Source organism: Ascaphus truei, chromosome 1, assembly GCF_040206685.1.
Source record: "Ascaphus truei isolate aAscTru1 chromosome 1, aAscTru1.hap1, whole genome shotgun sequence".
Taxonomy (NCBI): Eukaryota; Metazoa; Chordata; class Amphibia; order Anura; family Ascaphidae; genus Ascaphus; species Ascaphus truei.
Genome location: NC_134483.1, coordinates 434,165,299 through 434,186,323, shown reverse-complemented (window position 1 = coordinate 434,186,323; position 21,025 = coordinate 434,165,299). Strand labels below are relative to the sequence as shown.

General features: G+C 42.4%; 1 protein-coding gene across 3 annotated transcripts in view; it reads left to right on the top strand.

The window, feature by feature from the left end:
• The window catches only part of C1H4orf33 (chromosome 1 C4orf33 homolog), a 110,191-nt gene that overhangs the window by 55,096 nt on the left and 34,070 nt on the right, over positions 1–21,025 (top strand). For all 3 annotated transcript variants that reach the window (XM_075615413.1, XM_075615398.1, XM_075615406.1), the window contains 2 exons: positions 15,190–15,247; positions 19,795–19,975. In XM_075615413.1, coding sequence (XP_075471528.1) covers positions 15,190–15,247; positions 19,795–19,975 — 239 coding nt within the window. The remainder of the gene's footprint in view (positions 1–15,189; positions 15,248–19,794; positions 19,976–21,025) is intronic.

The window sequence follows — 21,025 nt, the reverse complement described above, 5'->3', positions numbered from 1 at the left end:
CGTATATTTTAAATGTATTGGGGGGAGGTGGGAGTATATTTTTAAATGTATTTGGGGGAGGTGGAGGTATATTTTAAAATGTATTTGGGGGAGGTGGGGGTATATTTTTAAATGTATTTGGGGGAGGTGGGGTATATTTTTAAATGTATTTGGAGGAGGTGGGGGTATATTTTTAAATGTATTTGGGGGAGGTGGGGTATATTTTTAAATGTATTTGGAGGAGGTGGGGGTATATTTTTAAATGTATTTGGGGGAGGTGGGGGTATATTTTTAAATGTTTTTGGGGAGGTGGGGGTATATTTTTAAATGTATTTGGGGGAGGTGGGTTTTTTTTTAAAAATGTATTTGGGGAGGTGAGGGGTATTTTTTAAATGTATTTGGGGGGAGGCGGGGGTATTTTTAAAATGTATTTGGGGGGCGTGGGGGTATTTTTTATATGTGTTCGGGGGGCGTGGGTGTCCAGTGGGGGTATATTTTAAATGTATTGGGGAGGTATGGGTATATTTTAAATGTATTGGGGAGGTGGGGGTATATTTTAAATGTATTGGGGAGGTTGGGGTATATTTTAAATGTATTGAGGAGGTGGGGGTATATTTTAAATGTATTGGGAGGTGGGCGTATATTTTAAATGTATTGGGGAGGTGAGTGTATATTTTAAATGTATTGGGAGGTGGGCGTATATTTTAAATGTATTTGGGGGAGGTGGGGGTATATTTTTAAATGTATTTGGGGGAGGTGGGGGTATATTTTTAAATGTATTTGGGGGAGGTGGGGGTATATTTTTAAATGTTTTTGGGGGAGGTGGGGGTATATTTTTAAATGTATTTGGGGGAGGTGTTTTTTTAAAAAAAAATGTATTTGGGGAGGTGAGGGGTATTTTTTAAATGTATTTGGGGGGAGGCGGGGGTATTTTTAAAATGTATTTGGGGGGCGTGGGGGTATTTTTTATATGTGTTCGGGGGGCGTGGGTGTCCAGTATTTTTGGACAAGCCATCTGGCAACCCTAGTAGTACAGTCGGAGTAGTCCTGCTTCCACTCTTGGTCACCTTCAAAATTTAAATATGTATTAAATACAGACTTTTGAATGAATAATTGTGAGACAGAGCATTTCTCTCTTTGCTGGTTATTAGTTATTCTAACGCTGTGCTCCAGTTTGGGCAGATAGGGCCTCTGGTGTTTAAATGCACAGTATTGTTGTCATGTCTTTGACGTTTAAAAAAAAATCCTGCCGTGGGTCTACATTTAAATAGATTATGCAAACATTTAACTGTCCATATTGCAACATTTAAAAACTTTTCTATTTGGCAAATGCTGATTTAAAAAAAAAAAAAAAAAACATTTAATGGAAACAATGTAAAAGGATTCCTGGAGATTCTTCCGTGACGAAAATGTTGAACTATTTAAGTACTTTTTCAGTTCATGTGGCTTTCAGAACTAGGTGATAGAATGTACAATGTGCTGCGAGTTTTCTTTTTGTTGTAGGTAGGATTATTAGTGGGCTGATGCATGCACAGTAATTGACTGGCCTGCAGAGATTACTATTAAATGTTTGGCACCTGGGGTGCAGCTGTATAATGGGACTTGGTTAAAGTAATAAAGCTGGCAAGAGGTTGCAATACAGGGTACTTGATCAAGGCCTCATGGGCAACTGAAACATGAAATACACAATATAAAAAATAAAACTTTTTTTTCCATATACAATTTATGTTGTTTCTTTTTTAAACAGACACTTGGAAAAGAATACCTGAGTTTAATCCGTCCCTGATAATTTTTTGTTTAGCACAGTGCTTGTTGGGTTTCAACATTTTCAATTTTACCGTTCTGCTAACCGTTCCAGCAGCGATCACAAACCCCCCGCGGCTGATGGAAACGGGACTCCATTGTAGAGGTTGCAAAAAAGTGCTTGGCACTTCAGTAGGGCCACTGGTGTGCAAGAGCAGTGATGCGCCAGGGCCTGTGAAGATTAAACAAAAAAGCAAGGTCCCTGGAGGTAATGGAGTAGAACTCTCTGGGTAAATAATTCCTTTTTTTAACCCAATTCTGATACCTAGAAGTATTATTTATTTTATTATTATTATTATTATTTATTGGGTGGGTTTGGTTTCTTCTGGTGTGTGATGTCACTGGGTGTTAAGCAAGGGTCTACAGTCAGAGTCCCCGCTCCGTAACTCACCCTAACTTTTATTGGTTCTCTGATGGGAACAGAGTGGGGGAAAAGGTAAAGATAACACTTGATTGCCACCACATCCCCATTCAGAGGCCCCTAAGACAGGGGCGTGCAAACCGGGGGTGCACACGCCCCCCCCCACCCCGCCAGGTGGGTCAGGAGATTTTTCTGGGGGGGGGGGGCGTGGGTTGTTGCAGAGGCCCCGCGCTCTTCTCCAAGGCATTTCAATTAAATGCCGGGGGATCGCGTGAAGCCCCTGTAACACTCCACTTACCCGAATTCAGCTGGCTGTGTGACATGTTGCCATGTGATGTGACGTGACAAGCGTCAAATGATGTCATGGGTCACGTGACATTACATGACCCCTCAGCGTCATTTGACGTGAATGTAAGGTAGGCAGGGGGCGCGAAAGCCGGGGCAAGAAAGACAGGGGGGTGCAGCAACAAAAGTTTGCGCTCCCCTGCCCTAAGACATTCAACTGGACGACTTTGTGGGATTGCACCATTAAGAAGCAGGGCTGTAATCGAGTATCCTGGATTCATAAACAAACATTAAAACGTGGTAGAAAAGTTGTTTCATGGCTGAGTGCTTTCACTTTGCTGCAACTCCATTAAATATTGCTAGGTGGGACAAATTACCATTTGCTGCAGCTATCAATGATTAAATAGTCAAGGGTGTAGGTGTTATTAATCATTACCTCTGTTGGACACCGTGTGATACCTTAACAGTTACTTGGCTATAACAAAGTAAAGAGGGGCATAAATATATGATAAACTTGTACTGACTTTAATATCTTTAAATACATTTCTAAAATGAAGGCTCTACTGATTTTAAGTTTTATTACCGAGTGCTTAGCTGGCCCTGCTCAGCAGTTGTCTAACAGGTATGGTGCTGCTTTAATAATATAAGGATTTGAACGTCTAATAATGGAATGTGTCTTGGTACTAAGTTTGAAGATCTAACAGTGTTTAATTTTATTTGTTTAAAAAAAAAAATCCAGTTAAAGTTGAACTTGCCTGCTTCCAGAATGGCTGAGGCTAAGCACCAATTTAGTCTATGATATAAAATGCTGGTTACTTACAGAAAACTTGGATATACTTGTATTCAATTATTAGCCTAATTGTTTTGGACTTTTTCCATGGACTTTTTTTTTTTAAATCTGCTTATGGATGAACGCTGGGAGTTGTAGTTTTTACTTTTGATATAATGCTATATTAAGGTCTATAGTACCACACATATTTACTGTCCAATCAGAAAGTGTGAAGTTAAAGTGGTCACAACACGAATATAGGAGAATATGTTGATGCAGATCCAGTTGTACTAACATTGAATTAAGTTGTTGATGCTAATTTGACAGAGCATTCTGAATGTGTATATACTTTGACACTATTTAGCATAAGGGTGTAATGTAGGGAAGGCACGTTGTATAGCATCTCAGACGTCTTTCACCCCTTTAATGCATGTCAAAATATCTGCCATGCATGAGGAAGCAGAAACCTTTTTGGTCAATAAATTTGTGTTAAGAACCTTAGTTAACAAGTTTCATACATTCGGAGAGCTTGAATGGGTAATTAGATCAGTGTTTAATGCTATTCTGGATGACTATTGAACCACGTAGCAGGCTCACTAGATACAATATTGTGTAAATGTTACATTTGGACTAGCATATGGGGCTCTCTCCATTTGTGTTCACCTTTTCTTAAATATGAAAAGTCATTAGTTGAATAGTTATTCTACACTGTATTCAAAGTATTTATTATTTCAGAAGAATTATTGTTGTTCTTGTAGATAGAGTACTATACAGTAAAGGACTGAAGGGTATTCCCTTTTCTCACTCTGCATCGGTAATCCTGTCTTAATGGAAAGCCATGTCAATGAACGATGCCCAGCACACTGCATATTTGTTTTGGATAACCTGTAGTTCTTCTTCTTTATTATTATTATTATTAATAATAATAATTTATTTTCATAATGTGTGGCGTTTTTCTCCTAATGGGTCTCAAAGCACCTCACAATTACAGTAGAGGGCGTGGTACGCCGAACATAGGAATGTTACAGACACAGCCTGACCAGATGATCTTACAATCTATGTTTTTGGTGCCTGAGGCACAGGGATATAAAGTGACTTGCCCAAGGTCACAATGAGCCAATACCAAGCTTTGAAGCAGACTCCCCTGCTTCGAGCTTGGTGTCATTGTTTACAGACTCAATGCCTTTACTCACTGAGCCACTCCTGACCTTGGAGCCTACAAGGAAGCTCCCTCCCCGCAACCCACATACAGTATAAACAAATAAACACACAAAGAAGGTCTGGAGGTACAATGGCCGCGACTTTTATTAAAACAAATAATAAACACCGGTAATTAACAAACCAGCCAGCATCCTCACCCTGCGTAAAGGCCGATGGCACCCAAACCATGGCCCGCAAGACCCACCAAGCTGGGCCGTTAGCGACATTGGGTCCCAGGGAATCACGCACAAATGAACCCTGCCCACTCGCCACCCTCAGCCACCACAGGGCTTTTCTGCACCATAGAGCCCCCGGCTGGAAAGGTTAAAATGCACTTACCCCCCCAACTGCCGCCGCAACAAAGGCAACCACACGCCTTGAAATGCCCACCTCAAACATGCGAGACATCAAGGTCTTTCCTACATTTTCTTCTTGGTTTAAAAAAAAAAGATCACATACAACCATCAACAATATTACAGTATAACCATACAACCGTAACGGTATCACGCATAACAAAGGGACGGGTGGGAGGGAACATTCCTGGCAGGGAGCGGATCAGTTATCCTCCCCCTCCCCGCACATCATTCCCTGACGTGGTGGGGAAGGGGGGCAGCAGAAGGGGACAGAGCATGGCCAGACAGCACGGGCAAATGTGAGGCGTAGGGGGGTAGCCTAGCCCCAGCGGTCATGTGCCCAGTCTCCAAAGGGGCCCCAGGCTGCCTTCTTTTAGGAGATTATTTTTCCTGAAATACCTTGATTAAATATTAACCAGCAAACTAAATGTCTCCAAATTAATTGTAATAAAAAAGGACTGCTCTGTAGGACCTTCTGTCACCAGTGTACATCCTAAATCAAAAGTATCCGACTGCAAATTGTTCCTGAACATCTACTTAGCGCAGTATTAATCAGTTGCTATAAATTTCTTCATTATAATTGTCAAAAGAGCCAGTCGTATCTTTAATCAATTGCCAAGAAATTAGTTAAATTCAGTATCTGTACCTGCATCTAATTAAATGTATTGTTATTTTGTCAAGATAAATAGCCTTTTGAAAGTCATCTAGGCTCAGTGACTAATTCATCATGGTTATACCATGCAGCAGATTAAAGTATAAACAGATTAATTTTTTTAGGCGGTGAAAAATTGAGTTGCCAAAAATGTCCAGGGAATTTCCATGCTTTTGTCATCTTTTCATGAAATGCATAAAACGAGATCTGGACATTTACTTGCTGGCGTTAATGTGTTCGTGTATTGTTCTGCTGTGTAGGCTACAATTTACAAGCCTTTAACCCCATCAACGAGCAGAATTCAATACCCCTCCCCGCTCTGTTTCATTTAATGTTGCATGGAGATATAATATTATTAACTATTTTATTACTAATTAGAAACAAATGCCTTAATAAGAAGTGGTACTTTATCCGTTTTAAACCGTCCCAACATTTTCTTTACAAGGGAAGTGAACGTATAGGTTTGGGAAGTAAAAAGGGGTTTTGGACATTAATCCTGCTCCTGAACCAACGTAGCGCCCCCAGCTGAGAGAAGCAAGCTCCAGACTCTTCTGACAACAGTTGCTGAGTGGTAACTTGTGTGAAACACACTAAATGCACCTATTTCACTGTCACCTGCCTGAAGTCGTAACAAAACTGTGCAAGATTTTGTCTTTATCTTGCAGTTTATTGAATTGCAAATGAATACTTAATTTTGCAAGATTTGCTCATTTTCAGAAAATAGCTACCTAGCAAAATCACGCAGTTTAGACATGGAAGACGTGTATATTAAACATAGTGAGATCTGCTTCTGATCATAATTAACCTTTACCATTCAAAACGTTCCATTCTCATGGTTTAATGCAGGGGAGCGCAAACTTTTGAAGCTGCGCCCCCCTGTCTTCCCTTCCCCGCCTCACGCGCCCCCCCCCCCACCTTGTATCCGTGTCAAATGACGCTGCGGGGTCATGTGACGTCACATGGCTCCGCGGTGTCATTTGATGCTGCATTGCCATGGCGATGCATCACACAGCAGGCAGAATCCCAGTAAGTGGAGTGTTGCAGGGGCCTCACGTGATCCCCCGGCATTTAATTAAATGCCTGGAGGAGAGCGCCGGACCTCTGCAACCGCCCATGCCCCCTTCCCCCCGAAAAATCTCCCGTTCCTCAGTTTGCGCACCCTTGGTTTAATTAATAGTTATCAGTATCTCATATGTCCTGAACTAACATTTTAGTTTAAATGACTTGCTTAGTATCCACAGTGGCTTCCGTTTTACTGTATGAAGGGTCAGTCCCAACACTGTCCCATGTGGAATACGCCTGAAGCTTATACTGTATGCAATCATATTTCCCGCTCACCTGGCTTTTCGAGTCTCTGTGGCACGCCTACTCCCCTGACTTCAGCCACGGGTCGAGCCTCTCTTTCTATTGGCTGGAGGGGAGGGATTCCCCTTCTCTGATTGGCTGCTCCTTCCCCCTCTGTTCTGGGGATAGCCCAGCAGAGTGTATGTAAGGTACTGACCGAGAGAGAGAGAGGCAGCCAACCAATCAGTGAGTCGATGAAGCTACGGCAGTCTTTTCAAAGTTGCTCTGTTCGAAATAGCAGAGCGACCGGCTTAGTTTTGAAGCCTGAAAAGTTTGCCTCGCAGAGACTAAGTCCTGTCTTTTGCACCCAAGTTCTCAAAATCGAACGCAACGGTCACAGCTAGGAATTGAAGCCAAAAAGAGGACCAGGACAACCAAGGGTATATCCCGGTCAGGGTAAGCTCCAAGTGGGTACCCTGCACCTAGAAAAGTCTAGTTTTTACCCCAGACCCACATTAAGTGTATGTTTAAATGTTTCATGTGTATTTCTTCTTGTTGTACGTGGGTTTACCAAAATAAATGCAATTTGTTTTTACTATCTCGTTTTGCCTAATGAATGATCCCGGTAATCTACAAATGGTGTAAAAAGTACCTGGTCTCCCGTGACACTCTTCACTAATAGCACACCTGGGAATCTTTCTTGGAGAGGACCATCAGCGTACTTGTTCTCTTCTCCATTCGACAGTATGCCATCAAGCACAAGGGGTGAATGGTCAGAGTCCTACCATAATCATCTCCCCAACTGTCTGTCACCATCTTGCTAGTTGACCAAATATATTTGTGTTTGTTCCAATTATAGCCCGTCTCGTCCTTACTTCGAACCTCTGGACATATCAACGCAACCACAGTCAATGGTCCCGATACTCCAGTGACTTTGCACAGGAATGTCAACTCTACTACTACATACCTTAGACAACGGTACCTTAGACATCACTGAGGCCCCACATCACCAGCCCATCTAACGGCTACAACGGCAGATGTTTCAGATGTTTATCATACCATTACTTGAAGACACTTGTAATCCACTATCTTTTTCCTTTGATGTGAGCTTCTACCCTAGTGGAGAGACTAAGAAGGCTATCAGGGAGGTGGGATTGTTCTAATCTTTTGGCAGGGATAGCCTTTGTAGAGCCTTTCTCCACATGGGGTCCAGTATGCTCCTTCACTAAGTCCCTTTGTCATTTTCCTGATTAGATTTGTATTGAATAAACCTCTTGAGCACGTGCTGCAAATTCTCTCGCCTTCTACAGTGCTTGGCATAATGCCCTTCCTCTCCGTATATATATCTGACGTCTGGGCTTGTTTCCATTAAAGCAGAGGATCCCATTGAGTTCATCCCCCTCCTTTTAGGCATTTATCACCTGGGGGCCCACGGGGCCTTTCCTGTCTATCAGTCTGAGTGTCTTTTCCTGGCACTTTCTCCATCCACATGGTTGCCATGAGTTTATACATTCCCTTACGGGGCTTTCCCAATTTGTCAGCCCTAATCCATGCTTCAGTCCCTCTTTCGAGCATCCCTGCTTGAGCCAGGTCTTCTTCCACATATTTTTGTGTGTGTGATGGATCCATGTACACTTTTTTATGGGTGTTTGTCAAATAAAGCTTGCAGATTTTGGATATCCACTAAGTCTGGGACCACATCTGTGACAATTTGAATTTTCCTGTTTGCATGTAGTGCTACGTCATCACGTTTTCTTCTATTCCAATACATCAGCTATGGGAAGCTCAGGCACCAGCACCTGCACCAGGATGAACACCATGAGCCACGCGGTGGAAATTGCAAAAGTAACAGAAAGTGGATCAGCCTATATCTCTCTAATCCTCTGTCCGCGATGTCATCTTTCTCATTGTACTATAATCTTAGTCCTCTCCTTGGTTCACAGCCATCGGCCGGAGGGCATGTCTATCAACATACATTACCCATGTGTGTTACATTTAAAATAAGTGTGATAAATAGAAAAGACAGTTCTGATCAAAAGCAAAGTGACCAATTAAACTACTTAGAATCTAAACAATTTGCTTTGCTGTCCACTCTGGCACTGAACAAGTTCATGAGAAATCCCCCGCATGACATTTTAAAATTCTACTGGGCCTGTTAACTGTTAGGACAGTAAATGCAATATGTTACTCATACAGCACCAATGTGGTTAAAGTGCCTTTATATGTAATGGAACGGTGTATGATTACAAGAAATTCTAAACTGGCTAAATATTGAGACAAAACTCTCTTGACCTTATTTTACGAAGGTTAATACAATATTTATGTCCTAAAGACAGATGGAGATTGAATGCTTATTTAAAGACGGAGCTGTATATATGTATATTAAAAAAACTGTTTTGGTGGCTGAGAGAAGGAGGTAAAGTGACTCGCCAAAGATCACAATGAGAGCTGGCACTGGGTTCACCCATATCAAAGGCAGTGACATTACTATTAAGCCAGGGCTAGAGTTGAGCTTTTCCGGTACTTATTTTATCAACAGGAATATCGTTCCAGCAGTTCTTCAGCTACCAGGGTAGAAGTACAGGGACAGCTATCCCGGGTGGTGAGGGTCTGCCTGCCCTGGTGGTCCAAAACCAGAAGTTACTGTAGGTTCCACCGATAGTCAGGGCCAACTTCGGGTATGGGTGGGTCCCCCTGGCACCAGGTAGGGCCAGTACGAATTCTGCACCTCTGCTACATGGGGGGAGGAGGTAGAGTGAGAGAGATGAAGTGAGAGGGAGAGAGAAGGAATATAGAGAAAAAGGGGGGGCAAGGGAGAAGCAGGTGAGGAGAGAAAAGACAAAAGGGGTGAAGCAGAAGAGGAGGGGGGCATGTTAGGGAGAAGTTGGTTAGCCAGGCAGCATGTGGGGGAGAGGCTGGTTAGCAGGGATTCATGTGGAGGAGAGGCTGGTTAGGGGGGAGAGGCTAGTTAGCAGGGCTGTATGTGGGGGAGAGGCTGGTTAGGAGGGGAGCATGTGGGGGAGAGGCTGGTTAGGAGGGGAGCATGTGGGGGAGAGGCTGGTTAGGAGGGGAGCATGTGGGGGAGAGGCTGGTAAGCAGGGAAGCTTGAGGGGGAGAGGCTGGTTAGCAGAGCAACATGTGGGGGGTGAGACTGGTTAGCAGGGAAGCATGTGGGAGAGAGACTAGTTAGCAGTGCAGCATGTGGGAGACAGGCTGGTTAGGAAGGGAGCATGTGGGGGGGGGGGTAGTTAGCAGGGAAGCATGTGAGGGAGACGCTGGTTAGCAGGGTAGCATGTGTGGGAGAGGCTGTTTAGCAGGGTAGCATGTGGTGGAGAGGCTGGGCAGCAGGGTAACATGTGGAGGGGAGCATGTTGTGGATAATTTGGTGGGGAGGGAAGCATGCGTAATCCTGAAATTTTCTATTTATTATGTTTACTTTATTGTGCTATGAAAATGAAATTAAAACATGGGAATTTTTTCAAAATATTGCTGTGTTTAAGATGGCATTGTGGGTAAATAAAAAAAAAAGATTTCCTGCGCCTTTTTTCTTTAGCATTCTAGCCCTGCTGTGGAGAAAACATGTGAGGAACCTTGTCTGCAGCACTGGACTTCCTCGGGGTAAACGAAGGCCCAGATCCACAAAAGGGTGCTAAGAATTAGCACACTTTTGCTCCCAGTCATTTGAATTGGGGGTAAAGATGTGCTAAAACTTAGCACCCTTTTGTGGAACTGGTACTAAAGGATGTAACACTATGATCAGGGATAGGAATTCATGAGGTCCAAAAGGACTGTGACTGGACAGCAAGGCATGCCCATAGCCAGGGCTTCCTACAGGTTTCCCTGGCCCAGTACTAGAGTTTGCACAGCCCCCCACCCGCCCCGTGTCGGCAGCATTGTGATCTCCCCCTCTTTCACACCACCTTGCTCTCACCCTCTCTGTTTCCTTCTCACCCCATGTATTTATCTAGCCCCCTCTGTCTCTCACTTGTCCCCCTCTCTTCCTCATCTCCTCCCTCTCCCCAACCTCCCCCTCTATTTATTTCTATACTCTGTCACTCCCCCTCTTCATTTATTTCTATTTTCTATTGGAGATATGGTCTCCAGAATTGAACACAGTACCCTGGGAGAGGTCCCACCAGAGAGAGAGAGAGAGAGAGAGAGAGAGAGAGAGAGAGAGAGAGAGAGAGAGAGAGAGAGAGAGAGGATGGCTGCAAGGTGTTGCATGCCTGGAGCTAGAAGCCAGAGCCAGGGGAGACAACAATGGGAAGAACCCGGGTGCAAAGAGACACCTGGCAGCCTTGGGGGAGGGGACAGGCAGCATGCTGAAGCCAGTAACCGAAAGCAACACAGTCAGGTAAAGTCCTATGCAAACGATGCCTCAGGAGAGAAGGCATAAATGATTCAGAGCTGAGCTGAAAGCATGGTAGAGTGTGGGTTAGCATTCTGATTTGCAGCTAGCCTTGGAGACTGGGAAGTGTCTGATATTTAAAGGCATAGTTCAGCTGAGATTAGTTAGGCTGCGCTTATAGTGACGGTGACAGCGACGCGACATTGCGGCAAAACTAATTCATTGCCGCCATCGCGTGCGCTTATAGTAAGCGCGACGCGATGGTGCGACGGATTGGTCGCGATCGCTGGAAGTCATCTCTATTTGATTTTACAGCGACCGTCGCCGGCACTATAAGCATAGCCTTATTTAGCCTGCTGCAGGGAGGGAGTCTGAAAGCCAGGACCAGAGTTGCTGACCCAGACAACAAATACAGACCTAGCTTTCTACTTGTCTTGGACATTGTACAGAAATAACTATAGGAAGCATGACGTAATTTCTATGGGGTTTTTATGAGTTATTAAAGGGCTGTTTACCTTTTGGGGTATTGAAACATTACTGAAAGTCAAGTCATTCATTGTTGACATTTTCCATATAAAGGTCATTATGTATTAAGGCAAATGTGGTGAAATGATGAGGGAAATATTAGCATAGTGTTTTTTATCAAAGAATAAAGTCTATTTTCAATCAATACAATGCTATTCTTTGCTATTGTACATCTAGAGCAGGGGTGGGGAACCTTTTTTCTGCCAAGGGCCATTTGGATATTTATAACATCGTTCGCGGGCCATACAGACACAGACAGGCAGGCACACGGCAGGAACACAGCAGGCATGCAGGCACACAGCAGGCATGCAGGCACACAGATTCCCCCCCCCCCTACCTCTGGTAGTTGCTGCTGCTGCTGGGTGGATCGTGTAGGGCGGCTGCTGGGGTAAGTGTGGGGGGAACTGCTGGGGAAGTGCGGGGACTGCTGCGGGGGGAGTGCGGGGGAAAGTACGGTGGCTGCTGGGGCTAGTACAGTGACTGCTGGGGATCGTGTAGGGCTGCCAGCGTCTCACACAACCTCCTCCCGATCGGGCGCGTGGCGGCCATTTTTTAAAAATTAGAGTGACCCCGGTTATAGCAGTTGCCTTAGCAGGGCCAGACCAAATGATTTTGGGGGCCTTATACGGCCCTCGGGCCTGACGTTCCCCACCCATGATCTAGAGCAAAGTTTTTGCCCCAGAATTTAGACACTTTTGCCCTGATACATGTGCCCCATAGCATTTCTTGACTGAATTGTTGGAATTGGCATATACAGTTAGGTCCGGAAATAATTGGACACTGATACAATTTTCATCATTTGGGCTCTGTACGCCACCACAATGGATTTGAAATGAAACAACCGAGATGCAATAGAAGTGCAGACTTTCAGCTTTAATTCAAGGGGTTGAACAAAAATATCGTATGAAACGTTTAGGAATTGCAACCATTTTCATACACAGTCCTCTTATTTCAGGGGCTCAAATGTAATTGGACAAATTAACACAATCATAAATAAAATGTTCATTTTTAATACTTTGTCGAGAATCCTTTGCAGGCAATGACTGCTTGAAGCCTGGAACGCATGGACATCACCAAACGCTGTGTTTCCTCCTTTGTGTTGCTTTGCCGGGCCTTTACTGCAGCTATCTTCAGTTGTTGTTTGTTTGTGGGTCTTTCTGCCTTAAGTTTTGTCTTCAGCAAGTGAAATGCATGCTCGATCGGGTTGAGATCAGGTGATTGACTCGGCCATTGCAGAATATTCCACTTCTTTGCCTTAAAAAACTCCTGGGTTGCTTTCGCAGTATGTTTTGGTCATTGTCCATCTGTAAAGTGAAGCGCCGTCCAATCAACTTCGCTGAATTTGGCTGAATCTGAGCAGACAATATATCCCTATACACTTCAGAATTCATCCGGCTGCTTCTGTCACATCATCAATAAACACTAGTAACCCAGTGCCATTGTAAGCCATGCATGCCAATGCCATCACGCTGCCTCCACCGTGTTTTACAGATGATGTGGTATGCTTCTGATCATGAGCCGTTCCAAGCCTTCTCCATACTTTTTTCTTCCCATCATTCTGGTACAGGTTGATCTTAGTTTCATCTGTCCAAAGAATGCTGTTCCAGAACAGGGCTGGCTTTTTTAGATATTGTTTAGCAAAGTCTAATCTGGCCTTTCTATTCTTGAGGCTTATGAATGGTTTGCACCCTGTGGTGAACCCTCTGTATTTGCTCTCGTGAAGTCTTCTCTTTATGGTAGACTTGGATAATGATATGCCTACCTCCTGGAGTGTGTTCTTCACTTGGCTGGATGTTGTGAAGGGTTTTTTTTTTACCATGGAAGGATCTTACGATCATCCACCCCTGTTGTCTTCCGTGGATGTGCAGTCCTTTTTGTTTTGCAGAGATCACCAGTGCGTTCTTTTTTTCTCACAATGTACCAAACTGTTGATTTGGCCACTCCTAATATTCCTGCTATCTCTCTGATGGATTTTCTTTTTTTTGCAGCCTAAGATTGCCCTGTTTCACTTGCATTGAGAGCTTTTTTGGCCGCATGTTGTGGATTCACAGCAACAGCTTCCAAATGCGAATGCCACACCTGGAATCAACTCCAAACGTTTTACCTGCTTAGTTGATGATGAAATAATGAAGGAATAGCCCACACCTGTCCATGAAACAGCTTTTGAGTCAATTGTCCAATTACTTTTGGTCCCTTGAAAAAGAGGGAGCTACATGTTAAAGAAATGTAATTCCTAAACCTTTCCTCCAATATGGATGTGAATACCCTCAAATTAAAGCTGATAGACTGAACTTTAACCCCATATTCATTATTTAACTGTAACTTTAATTTATTTTGGTACACAGCCAAAATAACAAAACTTTTATCAGTGTCCAATTATTTCCAGACCTAACTGTACGTTGGCCTGTTTTTATCTTCCATAAATAAGGATCTCATATTTTTTATTGATGAATCTTTTACTCCCAAGAACAATGCTGCTTTAAAACGTTAACAGCATGATCTAAAACGGCATTCAAGAGTGAGTGCACAGTACAAAAGATCGTTTTTGTAACTTGATTATAGTACTGATCTGCTTATGTTCAGTAATGAAAACTGAAAACACAAGCTTGAATTCTCTCAAACTAACCAGGAAAAGATTCTACGGCTTCTTAAAAACAATGTTTTTCCCATCTATCTGGCTTTTCAGGGGCCAAAATTAATTTATATCTATACATTAGACAATAATAGCTGCTGTTTATTACTTCGTCTTGCCACTAGATGGAAGAAGTAGATCAACAAAGCACATTTTCATTTATTTCTGTTTTTTAAAATGACTTCCTATAACAGCTGCATATTAATGCAATTTCTGAAGTAATACAGAAATCACTTGTATATGTCACAGAACTGTCAAGTCAACCAGGCTAATGGCTTTATTTTTTTATATTAAAGAAGCTTGGATATATATATTTTTTACAATTAGACATTTTTCTCACATGTACAATCTAATCTATTTTAGAAAAAAAAACACACCATGGGACATTAAGTTCAGCCTGTGGGTCTCATTGGAAAATCTTGCTGCAAACTACAAAACATAATATGCAGCAGTACATTCTAAGTATAGGAAATCAGATATTGCACTGTTTTAACATGAGGAAGAGTTTATTAATGATTCATGAAATACACATTTAAAGATGCAATACATCTTTATGAGGAAATATCATATTGAGATATCATGATTTCTTTAGAGATTATTTGAGTGGATTTTCTTCTTTATTTCGGCCTTTGCGGTATACATGTAATGTGACAGGCAAAGCTCTTGAGGAAACATCCATGTTTATCATAGATATGAAGCTATGAAGATATGAAGCTAAAAACGAATGCAATAAGTGACACTCTCAGTATGCTCCCTGGCATGTATTTACCCAGAATCCTTGTCTGCAGTTGAATCACTGGACAATATCTGACAATGAGACGACAGAAGCACGTATTGGAGATATGTGGAATACATGCACAGTGTTTCATTCTCAGGTTTCCCATGTTTGCTAGGACCAACACATTTAAATGAAGAGCCGATGTATCATTCACAGACATGATTGTATGATATTTTGCATTCTTTGCCATTAATGTTTTGTTTTCATTTTACACATAAAGGAGTCAAGTTTCCAGTGTCATTTCAGAAAAAGAAGTAGAGAAGCACCCAGCAACACAGGTAAATATGAATGAACCTTTGTTGCTATGCAATTTTTTTTTTTTTTTTTTTTTTAAACGTACAATTTCTGAGTCTAATTTCATTGAAAGGTAAGCACTGTTGTGGCTACAATGCTTAAAAACGATCTTCAAAATAACTAATTCAATCTAGCAAGAACACTGTGTGCTCAATATCAGAAAAATACAAATACAGTGTCCTGGAACCAGTCTGTTTGTTTTCTCTGTTCTGAGGCAGTGTTGCTCCTCAGCCTAGTTTGCAACAATGTTGCTTCCCCTTGTTGATTCTCACCCAGTTGCCTTGGCAATGCCCCTCTTTTTCCAGTAAGATGGTTTGCCTATCCTCCCTTGCTATGCTTTGTTAGTGGTATAGTCCAGTGCTTGTTCCTGCCTGGACAGGAAAGCATGCTCCCTTTTACATCCAGCAGACATAGTGAGTAGATAAACCTTTCACTGCCCCCCCCCCCACCCCCCAGAAAAGCATTAATTTTCACCTTCTCCCCACAAATGTAACATAACAGCTATTTTATGCCCTCTGTATACCCCCTGCAATAAAAGTTACAGAAAATAGAAGGACTCTGTCTCTGTGTGCATTTAGCTAGCTGATCCTACTCACTTGCCACAGTGGGCCTGGGCCAGAATATACAGAAAACTCTCACCAGTTCTGATAGTTTTGCTTGTGTACATCATTGTGTAACCCTTCCTGCCCGTCTCCATAAGGAGTTTCCATCGGATAGTCTATGTACTTGGCTTCCTCAGTGTTTTACCTTTACAGGGTGCTGGGCCCATGCAGCTGGGTGGTGATGGAGAAATGATGGGCACCAGGAACTTTGTAGCTATGAACAGGATTGTTTTTATTAGCAGGTTCTTAGAAACACAACTCCCCCAGATGCATTGCTGCAGTCCTGGGGGGGGTACAGTCTTATAACAATTGAAATAGTTGCTTCAACATATAACTTATTCCACATGGTTCTCACACTCTTTATATCTTCTGGGGTCCTGCTTGGGCTACCCCTTTATACTGTATCTGCTCAGTGAGACCTTGGATTCTGTAACTTCCTCTGGCCATCCTCTTTGGGTAGCGCCTCAGTGCTAGGATGGCGGAGGGGTTCCTTCGCTGTTGGCCCTACCTTACACTTCCCTGGGATGCTCACAGGAGAAGGGTGTCATCTTATACTCCCCTCAGAGGCTCACAGCGGGAGGCTTTCCTAAGACATGACAAGAAAAACAAATTTAAAGTGCGCAAAAACCCCTCTATTGTAAAAGGGAATATACCCCATAAACACCTCTGTGATATAAATATAACACAACCTTTGAAGGTTAAGGTCTGCAGCTGTAGATAAAGGAGTGAACAAACACCCCTGGAACTGAAACAGAAAAAACAAGCGCAAACGCATATGGTGAAGTATGTTCAATTTGATTAATATATATTAAAAGGTAAGATATCTGCGTACATCAATGTGGACAAAAGTAGGCATATCGTGCACTTAGGTTAACATGTTACCCGGCACCACCAGAAGCACAGGAACCGCAGAACCGCAGCAATCGCCGTATCAGGGATCCCTGATGAAGTAGCTTCTGCTATGAAACGCGTTGGATACAACTAACTAAGTAGCCCCTACAGTCATTTATCGCTGCTATTTACTTCTTATGAGGTTTTGAGAGACTTTTTCCGGACTTTTTCGTGTGACGTTATCAGTATACTTTGTGGCAGTGATTGCCTTACGGCAAGTCGCGAATCAGCCGCAAAACTACACGGAGCTCCGGAGAGACAAGCTTGACAGCGGCTCCAACGGGCACAGTACCGAGACGTCTCTACAGACTCCACACAGCCAGAAGGAGGGTCTCCTAAAGACAGCCCGTGACGACCCAAGACGGCGGACAATCAGCGCTACTCCACCTATCCTGGTGATACGGCGATTGCTGCGGTTCTGCGTAAGTGCACGATATGCCTACTTTTGTCCACATTGATGTACGCAGAAATCTTACCTTTTAATATATATTAATCAAATTGAACATACTTCACCATATGCGTTTGCGCTGGTTTTTTCTGTTTCTTTTCCTAAGACATGAGTTGCTACTCTTCTAAGAGTCTCACAGTTACCATTTGGGGTAACCACTAAGGGACCCAGGCCTCCCCGCTGGGGGCCTGTACTTATTTCTCTCATCTTCTTAATGGAGCTAACTACAAGGGCACTTCCCTATCTGAGAAAATAAGAAAAGGATAATCTACCCTTTTCTTAACTATTTACAGGGCTATATACATTGTGAGACTCCTCTGCTTCTCTCCCTCCTATTTATAACCTCTCTTCCACTTCCTGTCTCTAGGCAGAAAAGGGGCAGAGCTGGGCCTCTGCTGAGTCACCCTAGACCAAGTGATTCATCCTGCATATTCTAGAAGCAGGATGTGGCCAGGCCCCTCCCTGCCTGGTCACTTCAAAACATACTATTAGATGGGGCATTACTCAGAGTTAACTCTTCAAGTCCCTGTTACCCCCTTAAACCCATATAGTAACCTCAGAGGGGGGTTATACTTGTTTTAATTAAATCTCCTAGGTCAGTAATTCCCTTACAAGTGTTCATGAACACTTAGGGGCTCGTGAGGTATCTCCAAGGGGTTCACCAGAAAAATATGTAACGGCGGATCCCATCAACTGTGCCCTTAATAAGACCCTTCAAAGCTGTGAGTCATAAAGCCAGAAAGCAACTGGGAGATCACTCCTACAAACAGAGCAGTGTCCTTTCTAAGTGCATTCTGCATAACTCCCATTGTAAAGTAACAGGCCTGCAACTATATAACACTACACAAGCTCCAATGCAGTCTGGCACCTACAGTGGCCCTTTTAGTTAGCTCAATGGCCACATGGACTGAACATGTGATTCTGTGGGACATTTGTGCAGCGAGGTTTGTTGTTATACTGTAGATAGTCTTTGCCTGACATTGAAGGAAACTGCATGTGATTCCTGTGATCCCTATCTAAAGCAGTACTATTTATAAGCTATGTGTCCTGCTGCATTGTCTGTCTGACCCCAGACTGATTCTTTGCAAGCTGAATACACTCTCTCATGTACAGGGGAAGTGGACTCAGGCCCCGGCCCTAGTATATACATATTAATACATACAGATGCAGCGGCCATTATTCGAACAAATCACGGAGCCGTTTTCGTGTGCGCTGCTGTACTCCACGTGGCACTAATGCGGCGAATCGCCCCAGGCACACGTGTTTATCGCGGTTGATTTGTTCGAATTTCATGGATTGTGTGCAATTACATGCAATGAAATGAATGAATTGTAATGTGTACAGCACTGTGCTACTGTGTCAATTTCAGGTGTTTAAAAACCAGAATTCTAAAATGCCATTTTATGCACTCGCCTGCACTCGCGTCTAAAGGTGGTACGGTAGGAAGAAATCCCACATCATGACATGGGTATTCCGAGGTATACAACGCGTGAAGTGTTCAAATAACGGCCGCTGCATCTGTACAGTATAGGGAAATAAAGAGGGGTTACACTGGTACAGTTCTTTTGACGAGGTTTTATCCTAGTTTTTCAAAATTTAGTAAATAACCTCACTTCGTTTTCAGTAGACAAGATATGTACAGTTAATAGTTTAACATTTAATACAGTATAATATAATGTTTGTAGAAAAGGTGCAACAATGGAATTGCAACCTTTGGATGCAGTATACAAACAGAACATTTGTTTGCCAAGTCAAAACCACTGGTCTAGGTGTTGTGTTAGAGATGAATAAGGGTCACACATACCAAATTTACAATCCCACATCAGTGTAACTCCTCTTTCCCTCAGACTATAGGATCTGTCGCTGAGGTTGGGGCTTTCCAGCCTTCCTACTGACTTACCACAGTCACATAGCTTGTAGAGAGGAACCTGCTAGGGGGCAGTTAGCCTGTGTTTCTTGCAGACACCGGGGGGTTACATCAGGTACTCTGATTAATTTAAATAGTTGCAATAGGATTTTTATTTAGACTAACAGTGTTACTATGGATTGCCTATCTATCATTATTTTTATTTACCGATATGCCTGCTTGATTTTTGTATCTTGTCATATAGGTATGTTAAAAGCATGATCCAGTGTTGTACAGTGGCTGACTTTCGGGTCAATTTTATTCTTCTCTCTGACGCATGCTTTTTGGCATTATTTCAAACCAGCTTTTTGGTTTTCGGCTCACTTCGGTAGAATGCTGGTGAATCCGGTATTCTAACAAAGTAACTGGTTTCCCCAAGCATCTTTTGGTACAACCTAAAGGTGCTGGCACTGTTGAAATATTGGGTCGATGAAGAAATGCATGGTTCCTGCAGTGCCTGGTGTATAAAAATAAATCGTGAAAAAGAACATCTGGAAAGCAGGAGTTGTACATCAGGACCAACTTGTAGGGTAAAAACAAGAGATTTCTAATTAGCAATTTTTTAAATAATGTGTATAAAACAATGATGTTTTCAGTAAAACGTAAAAAAAATTGGTTGTATTTTGACACTACATTCTGTGAAGAAGGAATTACAAAATAACTACTTACCTTGCTTTTACCTAGCTGGTTTACAAAATAACTACAACATGGGACAGCAAGCCAGTATTGCATGAGCCAGTGACCATAACTTTTAAGTCACATGAGGAAGGGCTGCTGATGGAAGTACATGCTCTGTTTTTCGACGATCCTCCAAAACCTCCTGGTGAACCCGGTGAACCTTTTGATGGACTTTGGGACTTTGAAGGTGAGAGGGTTTTCTGTTTTCTTTTTGTCAAGTGAACATAGGCAAGAATTCCGTATATTTCTGTAAGCATCACTGTGAATTATTCCATGACTTCCTTTTCTTTCTCATATACTGTATCATTGGGTTTTTTATTTCTTCCTCTACTTTGTGTCATGATCTCAGCATTCATATTTCTCTTGTATCCTTGGCCCTGGTTAGGTCTGTTGTTATAGGGTGTTGTCTTTTGGAAGAGACAAGCTAACCATCTGAACCATTACTGATATTATGATTTGGTAAATCTGATAGGAAACTGCACTGGTTTAGAAAGGAGTAAAAGTTTACAATCCTATAAGCAGGTTTTTTTTAATTTTTTTTTAAACATATCTGCCCTTTGAAGGATTTAATATTTCAAGGTTGTTGTTTTAATTGTTAATCAAACCTTTAATTATATGATAATATTATCTAAGCTATTAGCATCTGTCTCCTGCACTGTAATAGACCTTTTACATTTATAGATACATGTACAGAATGAACAAATACAATGTATGTGCATTAGTAAGACATTAAGCTCCACAAATACGCATGAGTGAATCTGTTGCTAGTCAGTGGAATATCAGCTTGGCATTACTTAAAAGATTATCATCTTGATGCTTTCTTTATTATATTGATCTTAGTGACTGCAGTATAATCTTTTCTCTGGTCTTAAAGATGCCATGAAATCTGCACATTGAAATGATGTACATAGTAAAAGATATGTTCTGCAATAAGCTGAGTAGTGATTTTCAAAGCAGTAATTTGTGCTGCACATTATCTATCTATCTATCTATCTATCTATCTATCTATCTATCTATCTATCTATCTATCTATCTATCTATCTATCTATCTATCTATCGCAGGGCATATTATTCACCTCCAGCATATCCGCATTGATGGGAGATATCGACAGGAGCAGACAAGCAAGTTAATAAATATGACCTAAGAGGTCACAGGCAGGAATAGGACAGTATCTCCGTCACACTAAGATACTCTCTTGGTGTTTAGGCCACCACCTCCAAAAGTTTGGTTTTGATC